Below are 27,210 nucleotides of genomic sequence, written 5' to 3' on the forward strand. Positions count from 1 at the left end.
TTGGCAAACTGATATGGTCAGTCTAAGTGAAATATTTGTACTATACTATACATGTTTGTCTCTAAAATAAAAAACTTCAATAATTTGTCATTTCTAGTAATGATACATCCATTCATGAATTTACATGGCGGTATTCAGGACACTGATGAATCTGAAAATGTTGAAGAAGTATACTGCCACTCCATTTTCAACACCAAAGAACAGCAGTGTGATTTTAAATGTATTTGACTCTTTGCAGGCTGTCAGGCTGTCTAGTCACAGAGGAAGGCTGTGGTTCTCTGGTCTCAGCTTTGAGGTCAAACCCCTCACACCTGAGAGAACTGGACCTGAGCTACAATCACCCAGGAGACTCAGGAGTCAGACTGCTCTCTGCTGGACTGGAGGATCCACACTGCAGACTGGAGAAACTCAAGTATGTAGAGGGTTTATGTCAATGTTCATATCAGACATGTTTGATTTATCAGACTATTTAAGACAAACTGTGTGTGTGTGTGTGTGTGTGTGTGTGTGTGTGTGTGTGTGTGTGTGTGTGTGTGTGTGTGTGTGTATCACTCAATGACCGTCTGTTCTTCTGCTTACCGCTACAGTGTGGAACATTGTGGAGAGAAGACAATGAAACCTGGGCTTAGAAAATGTGAGTGTTGACTGCTGTGAAGAATATGACTAAGAATAAGTCTTTATTCAAGTTGAGTCAAAGTCAAAGACAACCATCATTACTTACTTGGTCAGATTAAATATAAGCTTTACATCTACAGAAGCAGAAATCAGGGACAAAAATGTTGAGAAAGTGTTGCTTTGAGAATGTGTGTGTCTGTGTATGTGTGTGGCATGTTCGTGTTACATTAGAAATGTGTGTGTGTGTGTGTGTGTGTGTGTGTGTGTGTCAAATCAAATTAAACTTTATTTGTCACATGCGCCGAATACAACAAGTGTAGAACTTACCGTGAAATGCTGACTGACAAGGCCCCAACAACAGTGTAGAACTTACCGTGAAATGCTTACTGACAAGGCCCCAACAACAGTGTAGAACTTACCGTGAAATGCTGACTGACAAGGCCCCAACAACAGTGCAGTTCAAGAAGAGTTAAGAAAACATTTACCAAATAGACTAAAGCAAATAATAATAATAATAATAAGTAACACAATAAGAATAACAATAACGAGGCTATATACAGGGGGCACCGGTACCGAGTCAGAGTGCGGGGGTACAGGCTAGTTGAGGTAATCTGAACATGTAGGTAGGGGTGAAGTGACTATGCATAGATAATAAAAATAGAGTAGCAGCAGTGTACAAAAGGGGGGAAGGGGTCAGTGTAAATAGTCCGGTGGCAATTTTTGTGAATTGTTCAGCAGTCTAATTGCTGTGGGGGTAGAAGCTGTAGAGGAGCCTTTTGGTCCTAGACTTCGTGCGTTAGCAGAGAAAACGTGCGATAGCTGCTGTGCGTTAGCAGAGAAAACAGTCTATAACTTGGGTGACTGGAGTCTCTGACAATTTTATGGGCTTTCCTCTGACACCGCCTATAATATAGGTCCTGGATGGCAGGAAGCTTGACCCCAGTGATGTACTGGGCGTACGCACTACCCTTACTGTCAGATGCCGAGCAGTTGCCATACCAGGCGGTGATGCAACCGGTCAGGACGCTCTCGATGGTGCATCTGTAGAACCTTTTGAGGATCTGGTGACCCATCTCCTCCCTATAGGCCGTCTCATCGTTGTCGGTGATCAGGCCTACCACTGTTGTGTCATCAACAAACCTAATGAGGGTGTTGGAGTCATGTTTGGCCACACAGTCATGGGTGAACAGGGAATACAGGAGGGGAATAAGTACACACCCCTGAGGGACCCCAGTGTTAAGGATCAGTGTGGCAGACGTGTTGTTGCCTACTCTTACCACCTGGGGGCGGCCCGTCAAGAAGTCAGTAATTACACGTGTTATAATGGCACAAGGCGAGACCCAAATGCAGATACAGGAGGCAGATGGTGGAGCTCCGATATTTATCATAACAAAGGGAGTAGGCAAAGGCAGGTTGGGGACAGGCGAGAGTTCATTAACCAGGATAGAGTCCAAACAGTACCAGGCAGTCTTGAGGTCAGGCCAGGCAGCGGTCAGAAACCAGATCCGAGTCCAAACTGTACAATGGGATAGGCAGGCTTGTTGTCAGAACATGCAGAGTGGTCAGGCAGGCGGGCTCGGAGTCAGGACAGGCAAGGGTTGAAACCAGGAGGACTAGAAACAAAACAGAGACTGGGAAAAATAGGAGCAAGGAAAAATGCTGGTTGACTTGGCAAACAAAACAAACTGGCACAGAGAGACAGGAAACACCGGGATATGTACAACAGGGATAAAAAAGTGACACTTGGAGGGGATGGAGACAATTCAAAGGACAGGTGAAATAGATCAGGGTGTGAAACATGTGTGTGTAGTTAATGGGAATAAGTGTGTTTTATATTACCATATAGTATAAAATATGATCATTTAACATGTCTCAAGTTACCTTACGTTCTCCTTTTGATACCTAGAAACATCTACATTAAATTAAATAGTGAAAAGTGAGTTAACATTCTAATGTGACTGATGATGATTTCTAATATTGTGTCTGGTTTCATCCATCAGATGCCTGTGATCTCACTCTGGACCCAAACACAGTAAACAGATACCTCTCTCTGTCTGAGGGGAACAGAAAGGTGACATGGAGTACAAAGGACCAGCCGTATCCTGATCACCCAGAGAGGTTTGAGGTCTGGGAACAGGAGCTGTGTAGAGAGGGTCTGACTGGGCGCTGTTACTGGGAGGCAGAGTGGAGTGGGATAGGGGCTGATATGGGAGTGACATATAACGGAATCATCAGGAGAGGAAGGGGTAATGATAGTAGGCTTGGATGGAATGACAAGTCCTGGAGTCTGGACTGCTCTAACAACAGTTACAGAGCCTGGCACAATAATAATACCACTACCATAGACATCCCATCCTCCAGCTCCCACAGAGTAGGAGTGTATCTGGACTGGCCAGCCGGCACTCTGTCCTTCTACAGAGTCTCCTCTGACACACTGACACACCTGTACACATTCCACACCACATTCACTGAGCCCCTCTATCCAGGTTTTTATGTTTGGTATGACTCCTCAGTGTCCCTGTGTCAGGTGGTCCCTGTGTCAAACACAACATGATGTTTCACTCTAATGGTCATGTTCAGTAAGACACACTGGAGCAACAATGTAGAATAGCTCTCTAGTGTGTAAACATATGATTGTAAACATTAATTAACACACACCATTGAAATTGACAGACATTGCCAACTAGAGTCATTCATTAATGTAATTAATCACCACATTGTGTTGTAACACTTGTTTTCATTTAGAAATCATTGATCTTCTTGATATTGGACTTCTTGGTGTTTGGAAATATTGTTGTCTGTAGACTGTTTATTTTTCAAATTCTTGACACAACAATCTTGTTTCTGAATAAACTACAGTGCCTTGCGAAAGTATTCGGCCCCCTTGAACTTTGCGACCTTTTGCCACATTTCAGGCTTCAAACGTAAAGATATAAAACTGTATTTTTTTGTGAAGAATCAACAACAAGTGGGACACAATCATGAAGTGGAACGACATTTATTGGATATTTCAAACTTTTTTAACAAATCAAAAACTGAAAAATTGGGCGTGCAAAATTATTCAGCCCCTTTACTTTCAGTGCAGCAAACTCTCTCCAGAAGTTCAGTGAGGATCTCTGAATGATCCAATGTTGACCTAAATGACTAATGATAATAAATACAATCCACCTGTGTGTAATCAAGTCTCCGTATAAATGCACCTGCACTGTGATAGTCTCAGAGGTCCGTTAAAAGCGCAGAGAGCATCATGAAGAACAAGGAACACACCAGGCAGGTCCGATATACTGTTGTGAAGAAGTTTAAAGCCGGATTTGGATACAAAAAGATTTCCCAAGCTTTAAACATCCCAAGGAGCACTGTGCAAGCGATAATATTGAAATGGAAGGAGTATCAGACCACTACAAATCTACCAAGACCTGGCCCAACCTAGAATGCCCAACCTAGTCACACCCTGGCCTAACCGAAATAGAGAATAAAATTCATATTGTAGGACTAATAGTACTGTAGAGTTATTTTTACTTGCACACAATATAGCTGAGTCACCCTGTCCTGCCCTTAGGGGTCCACAGCCCTGTAGCGTCCCAACCCAACACACCCCACTCAGCTTTAGGATCTTAGTGAAACATACAGTTGAAGTCAGAAGTTTACATACACCTTAGCCAACTACATTTCAAATCAGTTTTTCACAATTCCTGACATTTAATCCTAGTAAAAATTCCCTGTCTTAGATCAGTTAGGATCACCACTTTATTTTAAGAATGTGAAATGTCAGAATAATAGTAGAGAGAATGATTTATTTCAGCTTTTATTTCTTTCATCACATTCCCAGTGGGTCAGAAGTTTACATACACTCAATTAGTATTTGGTAGCATTGCCTTTAAATTGTTTAACTTGGGTCAAACGTTTCTGGTAGCCTTCCACAAGCTTCTCACAATAAGTTGGGTGAATTTTGGCAGATTCCTCCTGACAGAGCTGGTGTAACTGAGTCAGGTTTGTAGGCCTTGCTCCCACACACTTTTTCAGTTCTGCCAACAAATTTTCTAAAGGACTGAGGTCAGGGCTTTGTGATGGCCACTCCAATACCTTGACTTTGTTGTCCTTAAGCCATTTTGCCACAACTTTGGAAGTATACTTGGGGTCATTGTCCATTTCGAAGACCCATTTGCGACCAAGCTTTAACTTCCTGACTGATGTCTTGAGATGTTGCCTCAATATATCCACATGATTTTCCGTCCTCATGAAGCCATCTATTTTGTGAAGTGGGATTGATTTGCACTTTTCGCAACAAAGTACATTAATCTCTAGGAGACAGAATGCGTCTCCTTCCTGAGCGGTATGGCGGCTGTGTGGTCTCATGGTGTTTATACTTGCAAACTAATGTTTGTACAGATTAACGTGGTACCTTTAGGCGTTTGGAAATTGCTCCCAAGGATGAACCAGATTTTTATTTCTGAGGTCTTGGCTGATTTCTTTTGATTTTCCCATTATGTCAAGTAAAGATACACTGAGTTTGAAGGAAGGCCTTGAAATACATCCACAGGTACACCTCCAATCGACTCAAATGATGTCAGAAGCTTCTAAAGTCATGACATAATTTCTGGAATTTTCAAAGCTGTTTAAAGGCACAGTAAACTTAGTGTATGTAAACTTCTGACCCACTGGAATTGTGATACAGTGAATTATAAGTGAAATAAATTGTCTGTAAACAATTGTTGGAAAAATGACTTGTGTCATGCACAAAGTAGATGTCCTAACCGATTTGCCAAAACTATAGTTTGTTAACAAGAAATTTGTGGTGGTTGGAAAAACAAGTTTTAATGACTCCAACCTAAGTGTATGTAAACTTCCGACTTCAACTGTACATTTTTGGTTTCATGTGTATTTGGCCAAGGCCGACCCCCAGGGCCAGGACTGAGCAGCCCAGCAGCTAGGGATTGCCTAAATAGATATCTCACCTGACTTGGGCATGTTTTCAATACAGACTCCTTTTGTCGTACAGTGTTCCAAATAAGGCATCCAGACAGAACTTATGAAAGTTGCATTGTATGCCCTTAATCTTAAATCAAATCCATTGATAATGTACATAACTGGACATCGTGGGAGGATAACCAACCTTCCAATTAATGGCATTGCATTTTTTTTGCCACTATAAATTCTAGGTTACACAGTTTCTTATGATAACAGTCTCCAGTATCAACATTTCCAAGCAAACAAAAACAGTAAGAAGGGAGAATCTGTAGACATGTTGAGATAAAAGAACATGCGCTTTGCCAGAATTCAGCCAGCCTTCACAAGACCACAGCATATGCAAATTATGTCCCCTTTTGTGCTTTACACCTCAAACAGAGGAATGACATTACTGAGTGCATGGTATTCAGTTCCACTGGCATATAGTATGTTCTATTGAGGGTCTTAAACTGAAGAAATGTATGTCTGAGATGATATGAACCTGACGGGGCATTCACACATATCTGTATCCAGTCATCATCATCAATAGCATCTCCCAGGTCTTCCTCACATGTTTGTTTAACATGTTTTGTGTCATCTGGAAAAGCCTTTATCAACCCTTGATACAGTTTGGAAATCAACTTGGAGGTTTGTCAGAAGCATCTGGCTTGTCTAATTTTAGCTGGATAAAGAGAATAAAATTCACCTCACCTCCGCCACAGACTGGTCTTCCCTGGCTGCCTGACCCTGCTGAGACCACTATCTGATCCTCTAAAATGAGAATTACCTTGGTGTACATTTATACATTATATTATCCAAGAATAGAATCAATGGTTCAATAATTTAAATGACCATTATTCTCAGATCCCAGACTGTAGCTTTAAACTTAAGCTGTTGTCCCGTAGCTACTGTTGCTACTACCCATCAATTCAAGATGGAAGTTTTTATCATTCACTGAATATAATGCAAAATTCACCTGAGCTTTGTAGACTGGTCTTCCCTGACTGTTTGACCCTGCTGGGACCCCTGTCACCATCTGATCCTGCTAAGACATGATCAGCATAGTGTTGTGTACTGACTGTTTGACCCTGCTGGGACCCCTGTCACCATCTGATCCTGCTAAGACATGATCAGCATAGTGTTGTGTACTGACTGTTTGACCCTGCTGGGACCCCCTGTCACCATCTGATCCTGCTAAGACATGATCAGCATAGTGTTGTGTACTGACTGTTTGACCCTGCTGGGACCCCCTGTCACCATCTGATCCTGCTAAGACATGATCAGCATAGTGTTGTGTACTGACTGCACTAGATGGCTGCGTTCCTGCGGGATGCCTGCAGGACCTGAGGTCCTGGCAGAGATCATTGCTTCACGGTCTGCATTTTTCATGCTGCAGGCGGGAGCGGGCAGTAAGACAGATGGGATGAAAATATTTGAGTTGTCCCACAGATTATTTGGAAACGGTCCTATTTCTGCTTCAATGCATTAGCCTACCTATTGTATGAAAAGCACCATTTTTTTCACACACTCAGAATTCACTGCTTCAACTTCCGTAGCCTACTTCTCCTAGTTGGGTGTGAGAGTTCAAGTGCACCTAGTATGTGTGGTCTCATTGAAATAGAGTAGGCTGCAGTGATGGAAAAAGTACCCAATTGTCATACTAAAAGTAAAGATACCTTAATAGAAAATGACTCAAGTAAAAGTCACCCAGTAAAATACTACTTGAGTAAAAGTATAAAAGTATTTAGTTTTAAATATACTTAAGCATCAAAAGTAAATGGAATTGCTAAAATATACTTAAGTATCAAAATGAAAGTACAAATAATTTCAAATTCCTTATATTAAGCAAACCAAGGGGCACCATTTTTTATTTATTTATTATATACAGATCGCCAAGGGGCACATTTTGTGTTTAGTGAGTCCGCCAGATCAGAGGCAGAAGGGATTACTACAGTAGGGATGTTTTCTTGATAAATGCGTGAATTGGACCATTTTCCTGTCCTGCTAAGCATTCAAAATTTAAGGAGTGATTTTGGGTGTGAGGGAAAATGTATGGAGTAAAAAGTACACAATTTTCTTCAGGAATATAGTGAAGTAAAAGTAAAAGTTGTCAAAAAAAATAAATAGTAAAGTATAGACACAAGTACCCCAAAAAACTGCTTAAGTAGTTATTTAATATATTTTTACTTAAGAACAAATTATTGGATTTACGAGCCCCAAGTGATATATACATTTGGGCCAGATAGTAATATATACATTTGATAGTAATATATACAGTGGGGCAAAAAAAGTATTTAGTGCACTTATGATGAAAATTACAGGCCTCTCTCATCTTTTTAAGTGGGAGAACTTGCACAATTGGTGGCTGACTAAATGCTTTTTTGCCCCACTGTACATTTGGGCCAGATAACTCTCACCGGAATTGGCCCGAGCCCAAGTAAAACATTTGGGCCAGATAACTCACACCCCAATCGGCACGAGCTCAATCGCCGCATCCTAGCCATAAGTAATACTGCCGAGTCTGACTCTCAGCCGAGTGCCTCGACTCTCAGCCGGAATCGGCCCAGATCCAATGTGCTAGCTGGGACATCACCTGGCGAAAGTTTGCCAACCTAATATACTTCTGAAACGATACAAAACAAAGGCTACAAAATATTTCCATATAAAACACAGCTGTTCGATTGTAATAATAGCTACCTTATATCGCCATCTGACAGATAACTAGAGGCTAGAACTGACCTGGCTGTGGTAGCTACTCGCTAGCTTAGCTTATTCATTCACCTCAGTCGAGAGGGGATGAAACATGTCGGTTACAATACTAGCTCAGCACTGCGAATAAACACGAGTTTACTTTTGTTCTGTTAAGTTAATCAGTTGTTACCTTGCCAGCTACATCAGTCAACTAAATAGTAGCCAGTTTCTGCTCTGCTTGCTTTTACAACTCGGTGAAAGAGCTCAAAATATACACACTGAACTATGCTCAAATCTCCCATGCTGGTCAACGGCTTTTTGTATCACATTGCAATGATAAAACTAGTGGGGACAAAAATTAAATTTCTGAATGTGGGGGGGACGGGGGACGACGACAAGTTGCACCCCTGTCTGCCAATATTACATGGTTTAAACTGTCTAGTATTAACATTAGATGTTGGACTCAGTATCATTTTCAGCATGAATGAGAACTATGACCTTGTAAGATTCAACTCAATATCAGGTAGGTGTTCTTAATGTTTTCTACACTCAGTGCCACGTTATGTTTTACAATATGCATCAGTGATCAGAATAGAGAGTGCAGTTCTGTCAACATCCACCAGAGGAGGACATAAGACAACCAAAAATGACTAAGGATAGACCTACTCAACAGCAGGCCCAGTTTGTGCTAGTAACACCACTGGTTTCGGTCCCACCTAGTTTCACGGGGCCTTCCTTCCGTCCAATCCCCCCAAAAACTGATGGTTTCATGTCTACTATCTCTAGTTATCAGAGTCATTCACCAGGGACGTGTTCTAGATCTGACACTGAGTTACAGGCAGATGTGTTGCTCCCTTTCCCCCCCAGAACACACCTGCTTCCCCCCTCCTCCTCCCCTCCTCCTCTCCTTATTTATATCTTCATGTAAATTAAGAGGTTATTTTTTATCTCCTCTCAGAACTGTATGTTGGGGGAGAGGGGAGAACTGCAGGTGCCCAGAGAAGTAAACTGAAACTGAGGTTGTGTCCCAAATGGCCCTGTATTCCCTTTATAGTGCACCACTTTTGACAAAGGACAAATGGGCTCCGGTCAAAAGGAGTGCACAATAAAGGCTTCCACAGCCGCTTCGTAGACCTGCTCTGAGCGGGGGACTGAGTAACTTTCTACTTTATCTCTGACCTCCGACCTCTGTGGGGATTCATATTAACGTCATGGATTATATAATGGAGGAGGGTAGAGGATATGTAGTGATTAATATAAACATCATGGATTATATAATGGAGGAGGGTAGAGGATATGTAGTGATTAATATAAACATCATGGATTATATAATGGAGGAGGGTAGAGGATATGTAGTGATTAATATAAACATCATGGATTATATAATGGAGGAGGGTAGAGGATATGTGGTGATTAATATAAACATCATGGATTATATAATGGAGGAGGGTAGAGGATATGTAGTGATTAATATAAACATCATGGATTATATAATGGAGGAGGGTAGAGGATATGTAGTGATTAATATAAACATCATGGATTATATAATGGAGGAGGGTAGAGGATATGTAGTGATTAATATAAACATCATGGATTATATAATGGAGGAGGGTAGAGGATATGTCGTGATTAATATAAACATCATGGATTATATAATGGAGGAGGGTAGAGGATATGTAGTGATTAATATAAACATCATGGATTATATAATGGAGGAGGGTAGAGGATATGTAGTGATTAATATAAACATCATGGATTATATAATGGAGGAGGGTAGAGGATATGTAGTGATTAATATAAACATCATGGATTATATAATGGAGGAGGGTAGAGGATATGTAGTGATTAATATAAACATCATGGATTATATAATGGAGGATATAAACATAATGGATTATATAATGGAGGATATAAACATCATGGATTATATAATGGAGGAGGGTAGAGGATATGTAGTGATTAATATAAACATCATGGATTATATAATGGAGGATATAAACATAATGGATTATATAATGGAGGATATAAACATCATGGATTATATAATGGAGGAGGGTAGAGGATATGTAGTGATTAATATAAACATCATGGATTATATAATGGAGGATATAAACATAATGGATTATATAATGGAGGATATAAACATAATGGATTATATAATGGAGGAGGGTAGAGGATATGTAGTGATTAATATAAACATCATGGATTATATAATGGAGGATATAAACATAATGGATTATATAATGGAGGAGGGTAGAGGATATGTAGTGATTAATATAAACATAATGGATTATATAATGGAGCTGTGATGAGGGTAGGGGTAGAGAATGGTGCAGAGTCAAAAGCAGAACAAATAGATTTGAATTAGTTTATCATACAGGCCCTTTACTTAAATAGTTGGGACACATTTACAGTGACTTGTAGGTCAGTGTGTTTACAGTAAAGATCAATAATTATAATAGTATTATTAGAATTGTGGAAGTCTGTTAACCCCCAGACATGTCAATAGTGATAGTGATTATAGTAGTGATTGTAGAGGCCCCTCCCTCTGGTCCCTTATAGGTGGGTCCTGCAGCCTCTCCTCTCCTCACACTCCAACCCTGCTCATCTCTCAGCTGTACAGTAAGGGCCGTTCACACCACACACTGACAACATGCTGGGGACACTCTGCACTCTCATCACTGCTCTAACATGTAAGGATTTACTGTTCGTTCATTCTGGTTCTAAAGAATTCAAAAGAAGTTTTACATTCATGTAAGATGAAACAAAGGGGACTGCCACTTTTCGCTGTGACATCACCAAAGATGAAAGTTATGTTGTAAACTGGTATAAACAGGTTCCAGGAGGAGCTCCTCAGTATGTGTTAAGGTATCACCATACTCACTCCTCCCCTGATGAATATGGTTCTGGTTTCTCCTCTGATCGTTTCACATCTAAAGCCACGTCTGATAAAGATTATCAGTTTATAATCAGTAATGTGGAGGAGACAGACTCAGCAGTGTATTATTGTCATACATGGGACAACTCTGTTAAAGTGCACGTATCACAGTGATATACACCATGACAAAAACCTCCTCACCAAACACACTCACTTCTGCTTTCAGATGTTCTGAATATAGACACTAACTGAATGTCAAGTCATCCTGAACCAGTGTGTCTGCAGTAGGAGAACATTCCATGCTTGTGTTTAACACAAAACCCTTCACACATTTAGTAGGATGTTGTCATTAACAAATACACCTAGTTGTCACAAAGCATGAATGATAAAGTGATATTCCAGAAGGTTCAGTCCTAACAGAAGACTCCATGTATCAGATAACCTCCATGATAGTCAGTCCCCTGGTTTACATTAGAGACATATTACATCAACAGGCATTTAGTGATGTGCTGTTAGTTCAGAACCCCACTATCAGGTCCAGATATTATTATCATTATGTTATTATTATACATATTATGACATGCTGATTTTAAGTAAACAGTCATTTACATTAATCAGGAGTCCATCTACTCAGAAGCTGATAGGCTGAGATGTAGAGGCCCCTCCCTCTGGTCCTCCATGTCTGTCTCCTTATAGGTGGGTCCTGCAGTCTCTCCTCTCCTCACACTCCAACCCTGCTCCTCTCTCAGCTGGACAGTAAGGACAGTTCACACCACACACTAACAACATGCTGGGGACACTCTGCACTCTCATCACTGCTCTAACATGTAAGGAGTCTGACTTCCTGGAGATTTTACTTCCTGGTTTATTAATAATGAGTCTGTCTGTTTCTACTTACTACATGTCATCTTCTTATTTCCCAGGTGTCAGTGGTGTGACTGTGATGACACAGAAGCCTCCTGTTGTGACAGTAAGAAAAGGAGAGACGGCCACTATGGACTGTAACCTGGGGACAGTTCAGGATAATACTCGTTGGTATAAACAGGTTCCAGGAGGAGTCCCACAGTATGTGTTAAGGTGGTACCACACTGGTTGGAGCTCTGTAAAATATGGTTCTGGTTTCTCCTCTCCTAAATTCACATCTAATCATCAGTCTAAATCAGATTATCGTTTGATTATTAACACTGTGGAGGAGACAGACTCAGCAGTGTATTACTGTCAGGCATGGGACCACTCTGTTGAAGAGCATGTATCACAGTGATATACACCATGACAAAAACCTCCTCACCAAATACACTCACTTCTGCTTTCAGATGTTCTGAATATAGACACTAACTGAATGTCAAGTCATCCTGAACCAGTGTGTTTGCAGTAGGAGAACATTCCATGCTTGTGTTTTACACAAAACCCTTCACACATTTAGTAGGATGTTGTCATTAACAATTACACCTAGTTGTCACAAAGCATGAATGATAAAGTGATATTCCAGAAGGTTCAGTCCTAACAGAAGACTCCATGTATCAGATAACCTCCATGACAGTCAGTCCCCTGGTTTACAGTAGAGACATATTACATCAACAGGCATTTAGTGATGTACTGTTAGTTCAGAACCCCACTATCAGGTCCAGATTATATTATTATAATGTTATTATCTATATTATGACATGCTGATTCTAACACAACTCACATGAAACTAAAACTGATATTTCAGTGTAACCAAAATGATCCCATATGGTTTTTGTTTGTCCAATCTAATTTATTTATTTGCAAGTTTAATAGTCATTTACATTAATCTGAAGTCCATCTTCTCAGAAGCTGATAGGCTGAGATGTAGAGGCCCCTCCCTCTGGTCCTTCCTGGCTTGGTGATTGGTTAACTGTAGAGGCCCCTCCCTCTGGTCCTCCCTGTCTGTCTCCTTATAGGTGGGTTCTGCAGCCTCTCCTCTCCTCACACTCCAACCCTGCTCATCTCTCAGCTGGACAGTAAGGGCCGTTCACACCTCACACTGACAACATGCTGGGGACACTCTGCACTCTCATCACTGCTCTAACATGTAAGGAGTCTGACTTCCTGGAGGTTTTACTTCCTGGTTTATTAATAATGAGTCTGTATGTTTCTCTTTACTACATGCCATCTTCTTATTTCCCAGGTGTCAGTGGTGTGACTGTGGTGACACAGAAGCCTCCTGTTGTGACAGTGAGGAAAGGAGAGACGGCCACTCTGGACTGTAACCTGAGAACTGTTGATAATAGAGACGAACACTCTGGACTGTAACCTGGGGACTGTTGAGAATAGAGACAAACACCCTGGACTGTAACCTGGGGACTGTTGATAATAGAGACGAACACTATGGACTGTGACCTGGAGACTGTTGATAATAGAGACGAACACTATGGACTGTGACCTGGAGACTGTTGATAATAGAGACGGACACTATGGACTGTAACCTGGGGACTGTTGATAATAGAGACGAACACTCTGGACTGTAACCTGGGACTGTTGATAATAGAGACGAACACTATGGACTGTAACCTGGGGACTGTTGATAATAGAGACGAACACTATGGACTGTGACCTGGAGACTGTTGATAATAGAGACGAACACTCTGGACTGTAACCTGGGACTGTTGATAATAGAGACGAACACTATGGACTGTGACCTGGAGACTGTTGATAATAGAGACGAACACTCTGGACTGTAACCTGGGGACTGTTGATAATAGAGACGAACACTATGGACTGTGACCTGGGACTGTTGATAATAGAGACGAACACTATGGACTGTAACCTGGGGACTGTTGATAATAGTGCTCATTGGTATAAACAGGTTCCAGGTGGAGTTCCTCAGTATGTTTTACAGTGGTACTACTATAAATGGACCTCTGTAAAATATGGTTCTGGTTTCTCCTCTTCTAAATTCACATCTAATCATCAGTCTATATCAGATTATAGTTTGATTATTAATCATGTGGAGGAGGAAGACTCAGCAGTGTATTACAGTAAAACAAATGACTACTCTGTTGGCGATTGGGCATCACAGTGATATACACTATGACAAAAACCTCCTCCCCAAATACACTCACAAATACACTCACTTCTGCTTCGTGGTAGAGGGGTGCACTCTAAGAAACAGCAGTTGATCAGTGATTATTATAACATTATATACAAGACACAATGGGAGATCTGGAAATGGAAGAACCATGTCAACAAGATTATAAAACAATTGTGAAAAGAGATTTAGCCATTCTTGACGTAATCATCATCATCATCATCATCACCACCATCATCATCATCACCATCATCATCATCATCATCACCACCATCATAATATCATCATCATCATCGTATCATCATCATATCATCATCATCAGGTCAATGCTGCATCATATGGATAGTGCTCTAACTGATGGATTCAAAAGGACCAGACATCAACAGCAGAATATGATGCTTTACTTTATACTGTTACTTCATAGAGAGGAACTCTAGAAAAGCCTGAGATGTTTGTAGAGAGAGTGAAGCTCTGTCTGAATGGGATGTTTCAGTTACTGTCCTCTCAGTAGAGAGAGAGAAGCTCTGTCTGAATGGGATGTTTCAGTTCCTGTCCTCTCAGTAGTGAGAGTGAAGCTCTGTCTGAATGGGATGTTTCAGTTCCTGTCCTCTCAGTAGAGAGAGTGAAGCTCTGTCTGAATTTGATGTTTCAGTTCCTGTCCTCTCAGTAGAGAGTGAAGCTCTGTCTGAATGGAATGGTTCAGTTCCTGTTCTCTCAGTAGTGAGAGTGAAGCTCTGTCTGAATGGAATGGTTCAGTTACTGTCCTCTCAGTAGTGAGAGTGAAGCTCTGTCTGAATGAGATGTTTCAGTTCCTGTCCTCTCGGTAGAGAGAGTGAAGCTCTGTCTGAATGGAATGGTTCAGTTACTGTCCTCTCAGTAGTGAGAGTGAAGCTCTGTCTGAATGGGATGGTTCAGTTCCAGTCCTCTTAGTAGAGAGAGTGAAGCTCTGTCTGAATGGGATGGTTCAGTTCATGTCCTCTCAATAGAGAGAGTGAAGCTCGGTCTGAATGGGATGTTTCAGTTCCTGTCCTCTCAGTAGAGAGAGTGAAGCTCTGTCTGAATTTGATGTTTCAGTTCCTGTCCTCTCAGTAGAGAGTGAAGCTCTGTCTGAATGGAATGGTTCAGTTCCTGTTCTCTCAGTAGTGAGAGTGAAGCTCTGTCTGAATGAGATGTTTCAGTTCCTGTCCTCTCGGTAGAGAGAGTGAAGCTCTGTCTGAATGGAATGTTTCAGTTACTGTCCTCTCAGTAGTGAGAGTGAAGCTCTGTCTGAATGGGATGTTTCAGTTCCTGTCCTCTCAGTAGAGAGAGTGAAGCTCTGTCTGAATGGGATGTTTCAGTCCCTGTCCTCTCAGTAGAGAGAGTGAAGCTCTGTCTGAATGGGATGGTTCAGTTCCTGTCCTCTCAGTAGTGAGAGTGAAGCTCTGTCTGAATGGGATGGTTCAGTTCCTGTCCTCTCAGTAGAGAGAGTGAAGCTCTGTCTGAATGGGATGGTTCAGTTCCTGTCCTCTCAGTAGAGAGAGTGAAGCTCTGTCTGAATGGGATGGTTCAGTTCCTGTCCTCTCAGTAGTGAGAGTGAAGCTCTGTCTGAATGGGATGGTTCAGATCCAGTCCTCTTAGTAGAGAGAGTGAAGCTCTGTCTGAATGGGATGGTTCAGTTCCTGTCCTCTCAGTAGTGAGAGTGAAGCTCTGTCTTAATGGGATGTTTCAGTTCCTGTCCTCTCAGTAGAGAGAGTGAAGCTCTGTCTGAATGGGATGTTTCAGTTCCTGTCCTCTCAGTAGAGAGTGAAGCTCTGTCTGAATGGGATGTTTCAGTTCCTGTCCTCTCAGTAGAGAGAGTGAAGCTCTGTCTGAATGGGATGTTTCAGTTCCTGTCCTCTCAGTAGAGAGTGAAGCTCTGTCTGAATGGGATGTTTCAGTTCCTGTCCTCTCAGTAGAGAGAGTGAAGCTCTGTCTGAATGGGATGTTTCAGTCCCTGTCCTCTCAGTAGTGAGAGTGAAGCTCTGTCTGAATGGGATGGTTCAGATCCTGTCCTCTCAGTAGAGAGAGTGAAGCTCTGTCTGAATGGGATGGTTCAGTTCCTGTCCTCTCAGTAGTGAGAGTGAAGCTCTGTCTGAATGGGATGTTTCAGTTCCTGTCCTCTCAGTAGAGAGAGTGAAGCTCTGTCTGAATGGGATGTTTCAGTTCCTGTCCTCTCAGTAGAGAGAGTGAAGCTCTGTCTGAATGGGATGGTTCAGTTCCTGTCCTCTCAGTAGTGAGAGTGAAGCTCTGTCTGAATGGGATGGTTCAGTTCCTGTCCTCTCAGTAGAGAGAGAGGAGGTTATTGTACGGCTGTGTAAACAAACTGAATCACTGTGGTATTCGGACCAGGAACCAAGCTCATTGTTACTGGTGAGTACCCTTCTAATGTTTTAATCTACAGAATAGGCCTTGTTTCTAATATACTGCTGGTCAGATATATATATATATATATATATTTTTTTTTTTTTACTAATATTTATTTAATAAAATGTCATTTATATTCACTGATTTAATATTTTGCACCTGCTTTAATCCTGTCTCGTATGTTGTTTGTAAATGACTTATGAAACAGTTTGATGACTGTGTGAATGTCTCTGGTTGGTCTGCTCTGTTCATGTTTAATCATGAATATCTTGTGTTTCTGTTGTCTGTATAACTCAACGTAAAGGAGATCTTTCATCTCAGTGTTTAATCATGATTATCTTGTGTTTCTGTTGTCTGTATAACTCAACGTAAAGGAGATCTTTCATCTCAGTGTTTAATCATGAATATCTTGTGTTTCTGTTGTCTGTATAACTCAACGTAAAGGAGATCTTTCATCTCAGTGTTTAATCATGAATATCTTGTGTTTCTGTTGTCTGTATAACTCAACGTAAAGGAGATCTTTCATCTCAGTGTTTAATCATGAATATCTTGTGTTTCTGTTGTCTATATAACTCAATGTAAAGGAGCTCTTTCATCTCCAGAAATGTTATCCAGCTCAATTTCTGAGACAAATATTTATATATTCTTTTTAAATCCCATTTGATTGTGAATTATTTGTATTTTACATTTAAAATGTCCACATTTCGTTCATCTTTTAGGCTTTTAGTCTTCCAGAGCTGTGATGTAATGTATTAATAAATTGCTCTGTCTCTCATTTTAAAACCTTAACACTCTATGATTCCTTCTATCAGTATCATTGTAAACATCATGATGAGCAGTTCTCTATTTAATTGCTGCATCAGTTTCCTCTTAATGCAGGTTTTTTGGTAATGATACCAACATGTACTGAAATATAAACTGGTATCCATTGTGTTTTGGTAATGATACCCACATGTACTGAAATATAAACTGGTATCCATTGTGTTTTGGTAATGATACCAACATGTACTGAAATATAAACTGGTATCCATTGTGTTTTGGTAATGATACCAACATGTACTGAAATATAAACTGGTATCCAAAGTGTTTTGTTCTCATCCCATCCGTTGACTACTTTCTACAGATGGAGATCTGGCTACACCTGCTGTGACTCTGTTCCCTCCATCCACTGAAGACCTCAAGTCCAGCAGAGCAACACTGGTGTGTCTGACTAGTAACCTGTCTCAGAGATCCAAGGGGTTGGCAGATGTCAGCTGGATGTCTAGCGGTGAATCAGTGACAGAAGATGTTTCTACCAGCCCTGCTGAGCAGCAACCAGACAACACCTTCAGGATCAGCAGCTATCTGACCATTCAGACTGCAGACTGGGACAAGGACGTGGTGTTCACATGTAAAGTGTCGTTGGGGTCAACATTCTCTGAGAAAGAGATCAGAAAGACTAGTTGCAGTCTGTAAATCAATAGTTTCAGACAATCAATACAACTGGTAGTTTGTTAATGCTTCAGAATGAGTGCAGCTGTTATTTCATTAGAACTGTTAAGTGATGTGTTGATCTTTGCTGTTAAATATAGAAGTTAAAATCCTAACAACATGGATGGTATTGGGCTGAAGTCTGAATGCAGCAGTGAATAGTATGACAATAACCAATGTAATGTCAAATAGTTGTTGAGGGTTGTTTCTCATCACAAGTTACTATTGATGCATTCACTGTACCAGCATCATGTTCTCTAGAACATAACATCTGAAACACTGTCATGATGACTAGATCTCTCTACTATTGTGAAATGAGTTGAATTACTAATGATTAATAGAGGAATAGTTAGAGCTTTGCTGTATTGTGGATATTCAATAAAGAACATTCTAAAGAACAAGTGTTTGTATTTGATCATTGTTGATGAACATCAGTGTTAGCAGCTCTACATGATTGAATCTGGATAATGACTATTTAAATTGAACCAAGACAGAGGAGCCCAGAATCCTTACCAGGTTTATTATCATAACAAGGATTCTGACCAACCAGAGATGACCTAACAGTTGACTGTAGCCTTACATTGAAGAGCCTGTTATTATGATGGAAATGTAGGCAGAACTGTTCACAGCACTGAATGAGGTGGAATCTGGAAACTGTTGAACCAAGATGGAGGAGGATGGAGGGATGTGGAACCAGGGACCCTTGGAGACACTGAGGAGGGAGAGAAAGTTACAGAATTTAGGCTGAGAGAAAAAGAAGCATCCAGGTATTGTCACGGTTCCCTCCAGAACTGTTGATTAACCACACCTGGTGCCCATTTCCCAATGATTAGTAATTGTATGTTTGCCCTTTGGTTCACCATTGGCTGTCAATTATTGTTACAATGTCTGTTGGTTCGTGTGAGGAGCTGTGCTGTGTAGTTTTGGCTTCTGTGCGTGTATTGTGCAGATTACGGGTGTCATCCCGTGTGGTATCATTGTGCGCCTGTGTATTTATTCTAAGTGCTCCTCGCTCTTTTGTTAGGTTTTCAACCCTGGGTTTTGTATAGGTGTTTGTTAGGGTTTTAACCCTGGGTTTTGTATAGGTGTTTGTTAGGGTTTCAACCCTGGGTTTTGTATAGGTGTTTGTTAGGGTTTCAACCCTGGGTTTTGTATAGGTGTTTGTTAGGGTTTCAACCCTGGGTTTTGTATAGGTGTTTGTTAGGGTTTCAACCCTGGGTTTTGTATAGGTGTTTGTTTGGTCTTCGTTCCCGTGCCTGTACATGGCACGCTGTAATTTGGGTAGGAATTTTAAAAACTATTACACATTCCCGCACCTGTCTCCCAATCCCTTTATACCAATGTGACAGGTATATCAGACTAGAACCCCGGCCTCCAGGTCAATGTTTAGAGAGTTTGAAGCTGTCATTATTACATGGTATAAACTGTTCTCTAGTATTAACATTAGATGTTAGACTCAGTATCATTTCAGCATTAATTACAACTGTATAGGTCTGACCTTCTCTTCGTCTCCCACTGACATCAACCCATGACTAAGTAAACACTCAATGAGGTCCTTAATCTACTTCCCCAGAGTCAGATGAAGATCGAACAATGACTGGAAGTCCTCTTATCCTCTTAAATGGAAGTTAGGATTGGTCCAACATATAGAGTCATGTCATGCTGTGTTTCACATTCTGTGTTTCACATTCTGCATCAGTGATCAGAATAGAAGCTCCAGGTCAGTCAAAGTCCACCAGAGGAGGACGTAGGACCACCAATAATGACTGAGGAAAGATCTACATGTAATTTACAACAGGAACAGCTGTCTGTAGACCACTGGTTTCAGTCCCACCCAAAGACCAGCTGGTGGTTTCATGTCTACTATCTCTAGTTATCAGAGTCATTCACCAGGGACGTGTTCTAGATCTGACACTGAGTTACAAGCAGTGATGCGTTGTTCCCTTTCTCCCCCAGGACACACCTGCTTCCCCTCCTCTCCTTATTTATAGCTTCATGGAAATTAAGAATCTGTTTAATCTCCTCTCAGAACTGTGTGTGTGTGTGGGGGGGGGGGGGGGGTTACATGTCTGTGGCACTAATATATGATTCAGTGGAGGTAAGAGTGCCTAGTTTAGAACAGTTTAAAGGGCTATAAGGGGGATTATATTTAGTTATTTATTTGACATTTTTCAGATTATATCTCTTGAGATGCCCCATCTCAACCAAATGAATTATATTAAGCGCCATAGATATTTATTCAAACTATACAAGATACCTGACATCTCGTCTACATTCCATCAGTGTAACCAAACCAGAAACCACCACAGGCAGACAGTCTACAGACCCAGTGTCCCCACACAGACCAACAGAACCATGAATAACCTGGGCACCATCAGCCACCTGTCCTCGCTCCCCAACCAAGTGGCCCCCCAAGTTCAAACAGAGTTACTGTTAGGTTTGTTGAAAGGATCGGACCAAGGTGCAGCGTGCGTAGAGTTCCACATTCTTTAATAGTGAAACTTACAACAAAAACAACAAAGAATATAACGAACGTGCAGTATTGCAGTGCACAAGGCAACTATACAAAAACAAGATCCCACACCAGAAAGTGGGAAAAAGGGCTGCCCAAGTATGATTCCCAATCAGAGACAACGATAGACAGCTGCCTCTGATTGGGAACCATAGTCGGCCAAAAACAAAGAAATATACAACATAGAACGCCCACCCCAAATCACACCCTGACCTCACCAAATAGAGAAACAAAACGTCTCTCTAAGGTCAGGGCGTGACAGTTACACTCTACAGTTTAAAAGCAAGCCCATAAAGAGGGGGGTCATTGGATGAGTCACTATTCATTTGATTTAGTTCTAAAATAAAGATTTCTAAACATTTCCAAATGTATTTCTAATTTTATCTCTGATTTATTTATATATTTTACATTGTATTGTTTAAGGTCAGTGAGAGTGGTAAGGTAGAGAGGGTGACAGAGAGTAGGGGGTGAGGAAGGATTAGTAACCCCATCTCCAGTGGGTCTGTGTGTGATCTGGAGGCAGCAGTGTTACCACTAGACCTGACTCCAGCACTATTCCAGTCAGCAGTGTTACCATTAGACCTGACTCCAGCACTATTCCAGTCAGCAGTGTTACCACTAGACCTGACTCCAGCACTATTCCAGTCAGCAGTGTTACCACTAGACCTGACTCCAGCACTATTCCAGTCAGCAGTGTTACCAATAGACCTGACTCCAGCACTATTCTAGTCAGCAGTGTTACCAATAGACCTGACTCCAGCACTACTCTAGTCAGCAGTGTTACCACTAGACCTGACTCCAGCACTACTCTAGTCAGCAGTGTTACCACTAGACCTGACTCCAGCACTACTCTAGTCAGCAGTGTTACCACTAGACCTGACTCCAGCACTATTCCAGTCAGCAGTGTTACCACTAGACCTGACTCCAGCACTATTCTAGTCAGCAGTGTTACTACTAGACCTGACTCCAGCACTATTCCAGTCAGCAGTGTTACCAATAGACCTGACTCCAGCACTATTCCAGTCAGCAGTGTTACCAATAGACCTGACTCCAGCACTATTCCAGTCAGCAGTGTTACCACTAGACCTGACTCCAGCACTATTCCAGTCAGCAGTGTTACCAATAAACCTGACTCCAGCACTATTCCAGTCAGCAGTGTTACTACTAGACCTGACTCCAGCACTACTCTAGTCAGCAGTGTTACCACTAGACCTGACTCCAGCACTATTCTAGTCAGCAGTGTTACCACTAGACCTGACTCCAGCACTACTCTAGTCAGCAGTGTTACCACTAGACCTGACTCCAGCACTACTCTAGTCAGCAGTGTTACCACTAGACCTGACTCCAGCACTACTCTAGTCAGCAGTGTTACCACTAGACCTGACTCCAGCACTACTCTAGTCAGCAGTGTTACCACTAGACCTGACTGCAGCACTATTCTAGTCAGCAGTGTTACCAATAGACCTGACTCCAGCACTTTTCATTTGATTTCTATACAAGGTAATTCAGTGGTACTCAATGCTTTTGTGGGTAGAGAACAGAGGAGGCTGCTGGGTGAAGATATAGGAGTACAGGCCTATTCTAATGGCTGAAATGTAGTTGATTACAATGAGCTGATCCTCTGATATCTCTGCCCACTAGTCACCACTGGTGGAGAAATAATGTTTTCAGTAATGATTTGAATATACAGTGTGAAACAATTCATCTCCAGCCATACAACCTCAACAGTGACAACATTTAGATAGTTTACAGTTGATGATCTGGTCGTTCTAATAATGTTCTATAATAACAAAATGATGTTGATTGTTTTCCTCGGGTTTGGAGATGATATTCCAGGGATGGATGGTCTTGGTACTGATGAGATCTCTCTGTTGGCCGACACATTCTAGACTATTACAGCTTCCTGTCTTTAACAACAACACAACAAGGGACCAACATGTTAAATAGATTCAACTTGTTTCCAACGTAGTCCCCGATGGAATTTCATGTTGAATTCCTAACTGAATCCTAACTGAATCCTAACTGAATCCTAACTGAATCCTAACTGAATCCTAACTGAATTCCTAACTGAATCCTAACTGAATTCCTAACTGAATCCTAACTGAATCCTAACTGAATTCTAACTGAATTCCTAACTGAATCCTAACTGAATCCTAACTGAATTCCTAACTGAATCCTAACTGAATCCTAACTGAACACTGCTCTATTGCACTATTACAACACACGCGCTAGCCAATACATTGTAGTGTTCCACTAACACACTAGCCAATACATTGTAGGGTTTCACTAACACGATAGCTAATACATTTACAGTATAATAATCATAATATATTTCCATGGTTACAGTTTTTGTCCATAGTGATAATAAGAGTCCAGCTAGCATCATGGATGTTATCATGTAGCTTTACTCCACTATATGTGATTATCTTTTAGCTTTAATCCACTAGATGTTATTATCTTGTTGCTTTACTCCACTAGATGTTATTAACTTGTAGCTTTACTCCACTAGATGTTATTATCTTGTAGCTTTACTCCACTAGATGTTATTATCTTGTAGCTTTACTCCACTATATGTTATTAACTTGTAGCTTTACTCCACTAGATGTTATTATCTTGTAGCTTTACTCCACTAGATGTTATCATGTAGCTTTACTCCACTAGATGTTATCATGTAGCTTTACTGCACTGGATGTTATTATCTTGTAGCTTTACTGCACTGGATGTTATTAACTTGTAGCTTTACTCCACTAGATGTTATTATCTTGTAGCTTTACTCCACTAGATGTTATTAACTTGTAGCTTTACTCCACTAGATGTTATTATCTTGTAGCTTTACTCCACTAGATGTTATTATGTTGTAGCTTTACTCCACTAGATGTTATCATGTAGCTTTACTCCACTAGATGTTATCATGTAGCTTTACTGCACTGGATGTTATTGTCTTGTAGCTTTACTCCACTAGATGTTATTATCTTGTAGCTTTACTCCACTAGATGTTATTATCTTGTAGCTTTACTCCACTAGATGTTATTAACTTGTAGCTTTACTCCACTAGATGTTATTATCTTGTAGCTTTACTCCACTAGATGTTATCATGTAGCTTTACTCCACTAGATGTTATCATGTAGCTTTACTGCACTGGATGTTATTATCTTGTAGCTTTACTGCACTGGATGTTATTAACTTGTAGCTTTACTCCACTAGATGTTATTATCTTGTAGCTTTACTCCACTAGATGTTATTAACTTGTAGCTTTACTCCACTAGATGTTATTATCTTGTAGCTTTACTCCACTAGATGTTATTATGTTGTAGCTTTACTCCACTAGATGTTATCATGTAGCTTTACTCCACTAGATGTTATCATGTAGCTTTACTGCACTGGATGTTATTGTCTTGTAGCTTTACTCCACTAGATGTTATTATCTTGTAGCTTTACTCCACTAGATGTTATTATCTTGTAGCTTTACTCCACTAGATGTTATTAACTTGTAGCTTTACTCCACTAGATGTTATTATCTTGTAGCTTTACTCCACTAGATGTTATCATGTAGCTTTACTCCACTAGGTCTTATTAACTTGTAGCTTTACTGCACTGGATGTTATCCATCAGTCGTGTGGTGATGAACAGAGTGATGATCTGAACCCCCAGTAGGACGATACCCACGGCTCCTATCAGGCCTGTGTGCTGCTCTATCCAGCGGGACATGCCCCCCAGACAGCCCCCCAGGAAGATGACGCTCTGAGCAGAGAACTCATCCAGCTGCTGGGATCCTACTCCACACTGGGAGTTCCACACCGTGCCGTTCTCCAGAGGGTCCACACAGCAGGTAGCAGGGACCCCACAGGACAGCACCCCCGGGGCAGAGCAGTTATAGTACCTGGGATGAAGAGGACATAGGAGGGGAGAAGCAATTCAATTGGCTGCTTGGATAATGTTATGTGACATAAAAGCAATAACCCCAGTTATGTAACATATCATCTTTGACAGATTTATATTTTATACATTTTATTTTATCTTTGTTCATACATGTTATTCTCTGAGATGAACTCTATTTTACAAGAGAGACCTGCTCATAACTAACAAAACTATCAAAATGATAGTAACAACCCACATGGACAGACATCAGTTCACAAGGCTGTGTGTCAGTCAATGGACCATGTACCATGCAAGTCATCATGTCACTGGTCTGGTCAGTCACATCTCACTCACATGTTGACCTCCCAGTCTCTGTAGGTGTCGGCCCCGCAGCACTGCAGTCCTATCTGGATCTCATCTGTGATGAACCTCAGGTCCAGGTCATCCTGGTAACGTACCATGGCAGCCAGCATACCTGACCTCAGGTATCCCTCTATCTGTCCCTGCAGGCTGTAGGCCACAATGGCCGCTAGGACCTGGGCTGCTACCAGGACCAGCACGGTGGCTGAGAAGACCTGGAGCAGGCAGCAGTTCTCTCTCAGAGCCCCCACACAGCCAGACAGGCAGAGGATAGACAGCACCAAACCCAGCACCACAAACACCAGCATGGGGTCGGTGCTGATCTGTCCTATTTTCTCCTGAGCAAAGGATTCCTTGTTGATGAGGCCCCACAGTCCCAGGGCCAGGACCACCAGGCCTAGCACCGTGAAGAGGAGGTTGCTGAAGAACAGGAGGTACTTGAGAAGGCAGTCTCTCAGGGAGAAGGGCCTGCTACGGGCTCTGGGTTTTACCTCCCTGGTTCTAACATGGTTCCCTGGTCCATCATTTGGTCCTGGTTCTGGAGCCTGTTCTTCTGTGCTGCTCTCGTCAGTCCCCTGAAGGACTCCTGACAACTCTCTATCTGTGTCTGTCTTCAAAGAGGAAAGAGGACAGACAATAAACAATGAGATTTCACTGAGGCAAAAACAACTCATCAAGTTCAGTCTGTAGTGGTCGTTGTCTTTAGGTTTAGCCTACTTGCAACCATAGAATTGGAATCTATAGAATGGGTCTCCCCATCCAAGTCAAGAATTGCATAACGGGTGGACTGGTAGCCATTGGAGTTTACGCATTACTTTACCAGTCAAATTGACAGGGTTAAAGGTTGCAAGTCCTTTTATTCAATTATTTGTCTATGCTTGCAATGTTCAGGGGACTGTAAACTCTATTCAAAAGTATGTACAGTAAGTACATAACTAACAGCATACAGGTTGTCAGACAGACATACAGTTACTGTACCTTTGGTATGAGTGGGCTGGTCTCAGTCTGTGAGGTCTCTCTCCTCAACCAGGGAAAACTAAACCATCTCATGGACTGCAATCTCCTCATCTTCCTAGCTGCCAGGAAACGGTTCTCCCTCTGTCCTCTCAGAAACTATTCTTCTCCTGTCCTCTCAGAAACTATTATTCTCCTGTCCTCTCAGAAACTATTCCTCCCTTGTTCTTTCAGAAAATGTTATTCTCCTGTCCTCTCAGAAACTATTCCTCCCTTGTTCTTTCAGAAAATATCATTCTCCTGTCCTCTCAGAAACTATTCTTCCACTGTCCTCTCAGCTAATCAATGTGTGAGAGGCGGTTCTCCCCGTCTTCCGGTCAGTTTACGAGACTAGCGGAGAGGAGAGGAGAGGAGACTGTCTGAGGAGAAAGGGAGAAAGTTGAGCTGGTGGAAGCCAGGTCAGTACAGCTCTGTGCAGTGTGGTGTGGTGGGTGTGTAGTTAGTTCAGGGCTCCAGCAGACAGAAGAGTGTATTCATTCATCTACACTGTAGCTAAATAACTTGTAACGGAAAAATAGTTTCTTATTGGTCAAATTCATGTAGAACACTCCCTGTTTTGGACCGTTGCTTTTGTTTGGCTCCTAATGAATATATTCCAGGGCTCCCAGGGATTCTAGCAGCATCATGTGAGAGTCACAGTGCAGGCGATTAAGAAGTAATCAGATCACGCCTCAATGACTGTTAAACTCCAGGGTGAAGTTTCCCTTGGGTACAGATCTAAGATCAGCTTACCCTCCCCAATCCTAACCTTAACCATTAGTGGGGGAAAATGCCAAACTGACCCAAGATCAGTGTCTACTCAGGCCAACTTCTCCTGAGTGTTACAGGAAGAAGAGATGCTCAGGGAACAGATCCCACTTTGATCCACAACAGCCATGTGATGAGACTGTGGAATTACATCCTAATACAGAATTGTGAGAATGTTGTGAGCATGTTGTGTGTTTTAGCCAATGAGTGTCTCTATGGTAGATATAATTAATTCAAAAAGAATGAAGTGAAAACAATAGCAAACTTTAGTTTGGAGGGAACTCATGGAAACCAATATCCCAAAGCCCCATTTAGACACTAAATATTATTTTTAGTATATATTTTTTTAGTTGAGTTCCCATGGTTATTTATATTCCAGTGCTGAGTTTCCAGAATAACTTTTTTAATTCCACCCCTGGACACGACAAAAAAGCAATTCCAGCTCGTTAAGGATCTGTAGGGTAAGGAGGAGGAAAGGTTTTATTTTATCACAGTATGGTCAGTGATGTGGTCTATTTCTCTCTCTACACAGTAAAATACCTCTAAATACCTTGTCTCTGGAAAAATCCACTTTGGCAGTAAAAGTTAATCTCTTATGGTTTGATATGCCATCCCATAACTAAAAATAATCCTCTTGAAATTATGTTATTTAAAAAAAATCTTTACCTTTATTTAACTAGGCAAGCC

General features: G+C 41.4%; 3 protein-coding genes across 3 annotated transcripts in view; 2 read left to right on the forward strand and 1 right to left on the reverse strand.

Moving 5' to 3' along the window:
• The window catches only part of LOC110485300 (NACHT, LRR and PYD domains-containing protein 12), a 50,544-nt gene extending 46,984 nt beyond the window's left edge, over window positions 1-3,560 (forward strand). The window contains exons 12-14 of the mRNA XM_036939240.1: window positions 239-412; window positions 588-634; window positions 2,616-3,560. Of these exons, the coding sequence (XP_036795135.1) occupies window positions 239-412; window positions 588-634; window positions 2,616-3,169 (775 nt within the window). The 3' untranslated portion in view covers window positions 3,170-3,560. The remainder of the gene's footprint in view (window positions 1-238; window positions 413-587; window positions 635-2,615) is intronic.
• Window positions 3,561-11,868: 8,308 nt separating this feature from the next.
• On the forward strand, window positions 11,869-18,430 carry LOC118937790 (immunoglobulin lambda-1 light chain-like). Its single transcript, XM_036939266.1, has 4 exons — window positions 11,869-11,958; window positions 12,055-12,380; window positions 16,535-16,568; window positions 17,686-18,430. The coding sequence occupies exons 1-4, from the start codon at window positions 11,919-11,921 to the stop codon at window positions 18,015-18,017; spliced, it is 732 nt and encodes a 243-aa protein (XP_036795161.1). The 5' UTR covers window positions 11,869-11,918; the 3' UTR covers window positions 18,018-18,430.
• A 4,215-nt stretch (window positions 18,431-22,645) lies between these two features.
• LOC110507112 (tetraspanin-10-like) lies at window positions 22,646-26,179 on the reverse strand. The gene is made up of 3 exons (XM_021586983.2): window positions 25,741-26,179; window positions 24,757-25,373; window positions 22,646-24,424 (listed from the first exon to the last, which is right to left on the reverse strand). The coding sequence occupies exons 1-3, from the start codon at window positions 25,828-25,830 to the stop codon at window positions 24,118-24,120; spliced, it is 1,014 nt and encodes a 337-aa protein (XP_021442658.1). The 5' UTR covers window positions 25,831-26,179; the 3' UTR covers window positions 22,646-24,117.
• Window positions 26,180-27,210: the final 1,031 nt, after the last annotated feature.

The sequence above is a fragment of the Oncorhynchus mykiss genome, chromosome 12 (genome assembly GCF_013265735.2).
Source record: "Oncorhynchus mykiss isolate Arlee chromosome 12, USDA_OmykA_1.1, whole genome shotgun sequence".
In the NCBI taxonomy this organism is placed as follows: domain Eukaryota; kingdom Metazoa; phylum Chordata; class Actinopteri; order Salmoniformes; family Salmonidae; genus Oncorhynchus; species Oncorhynchus mykiss.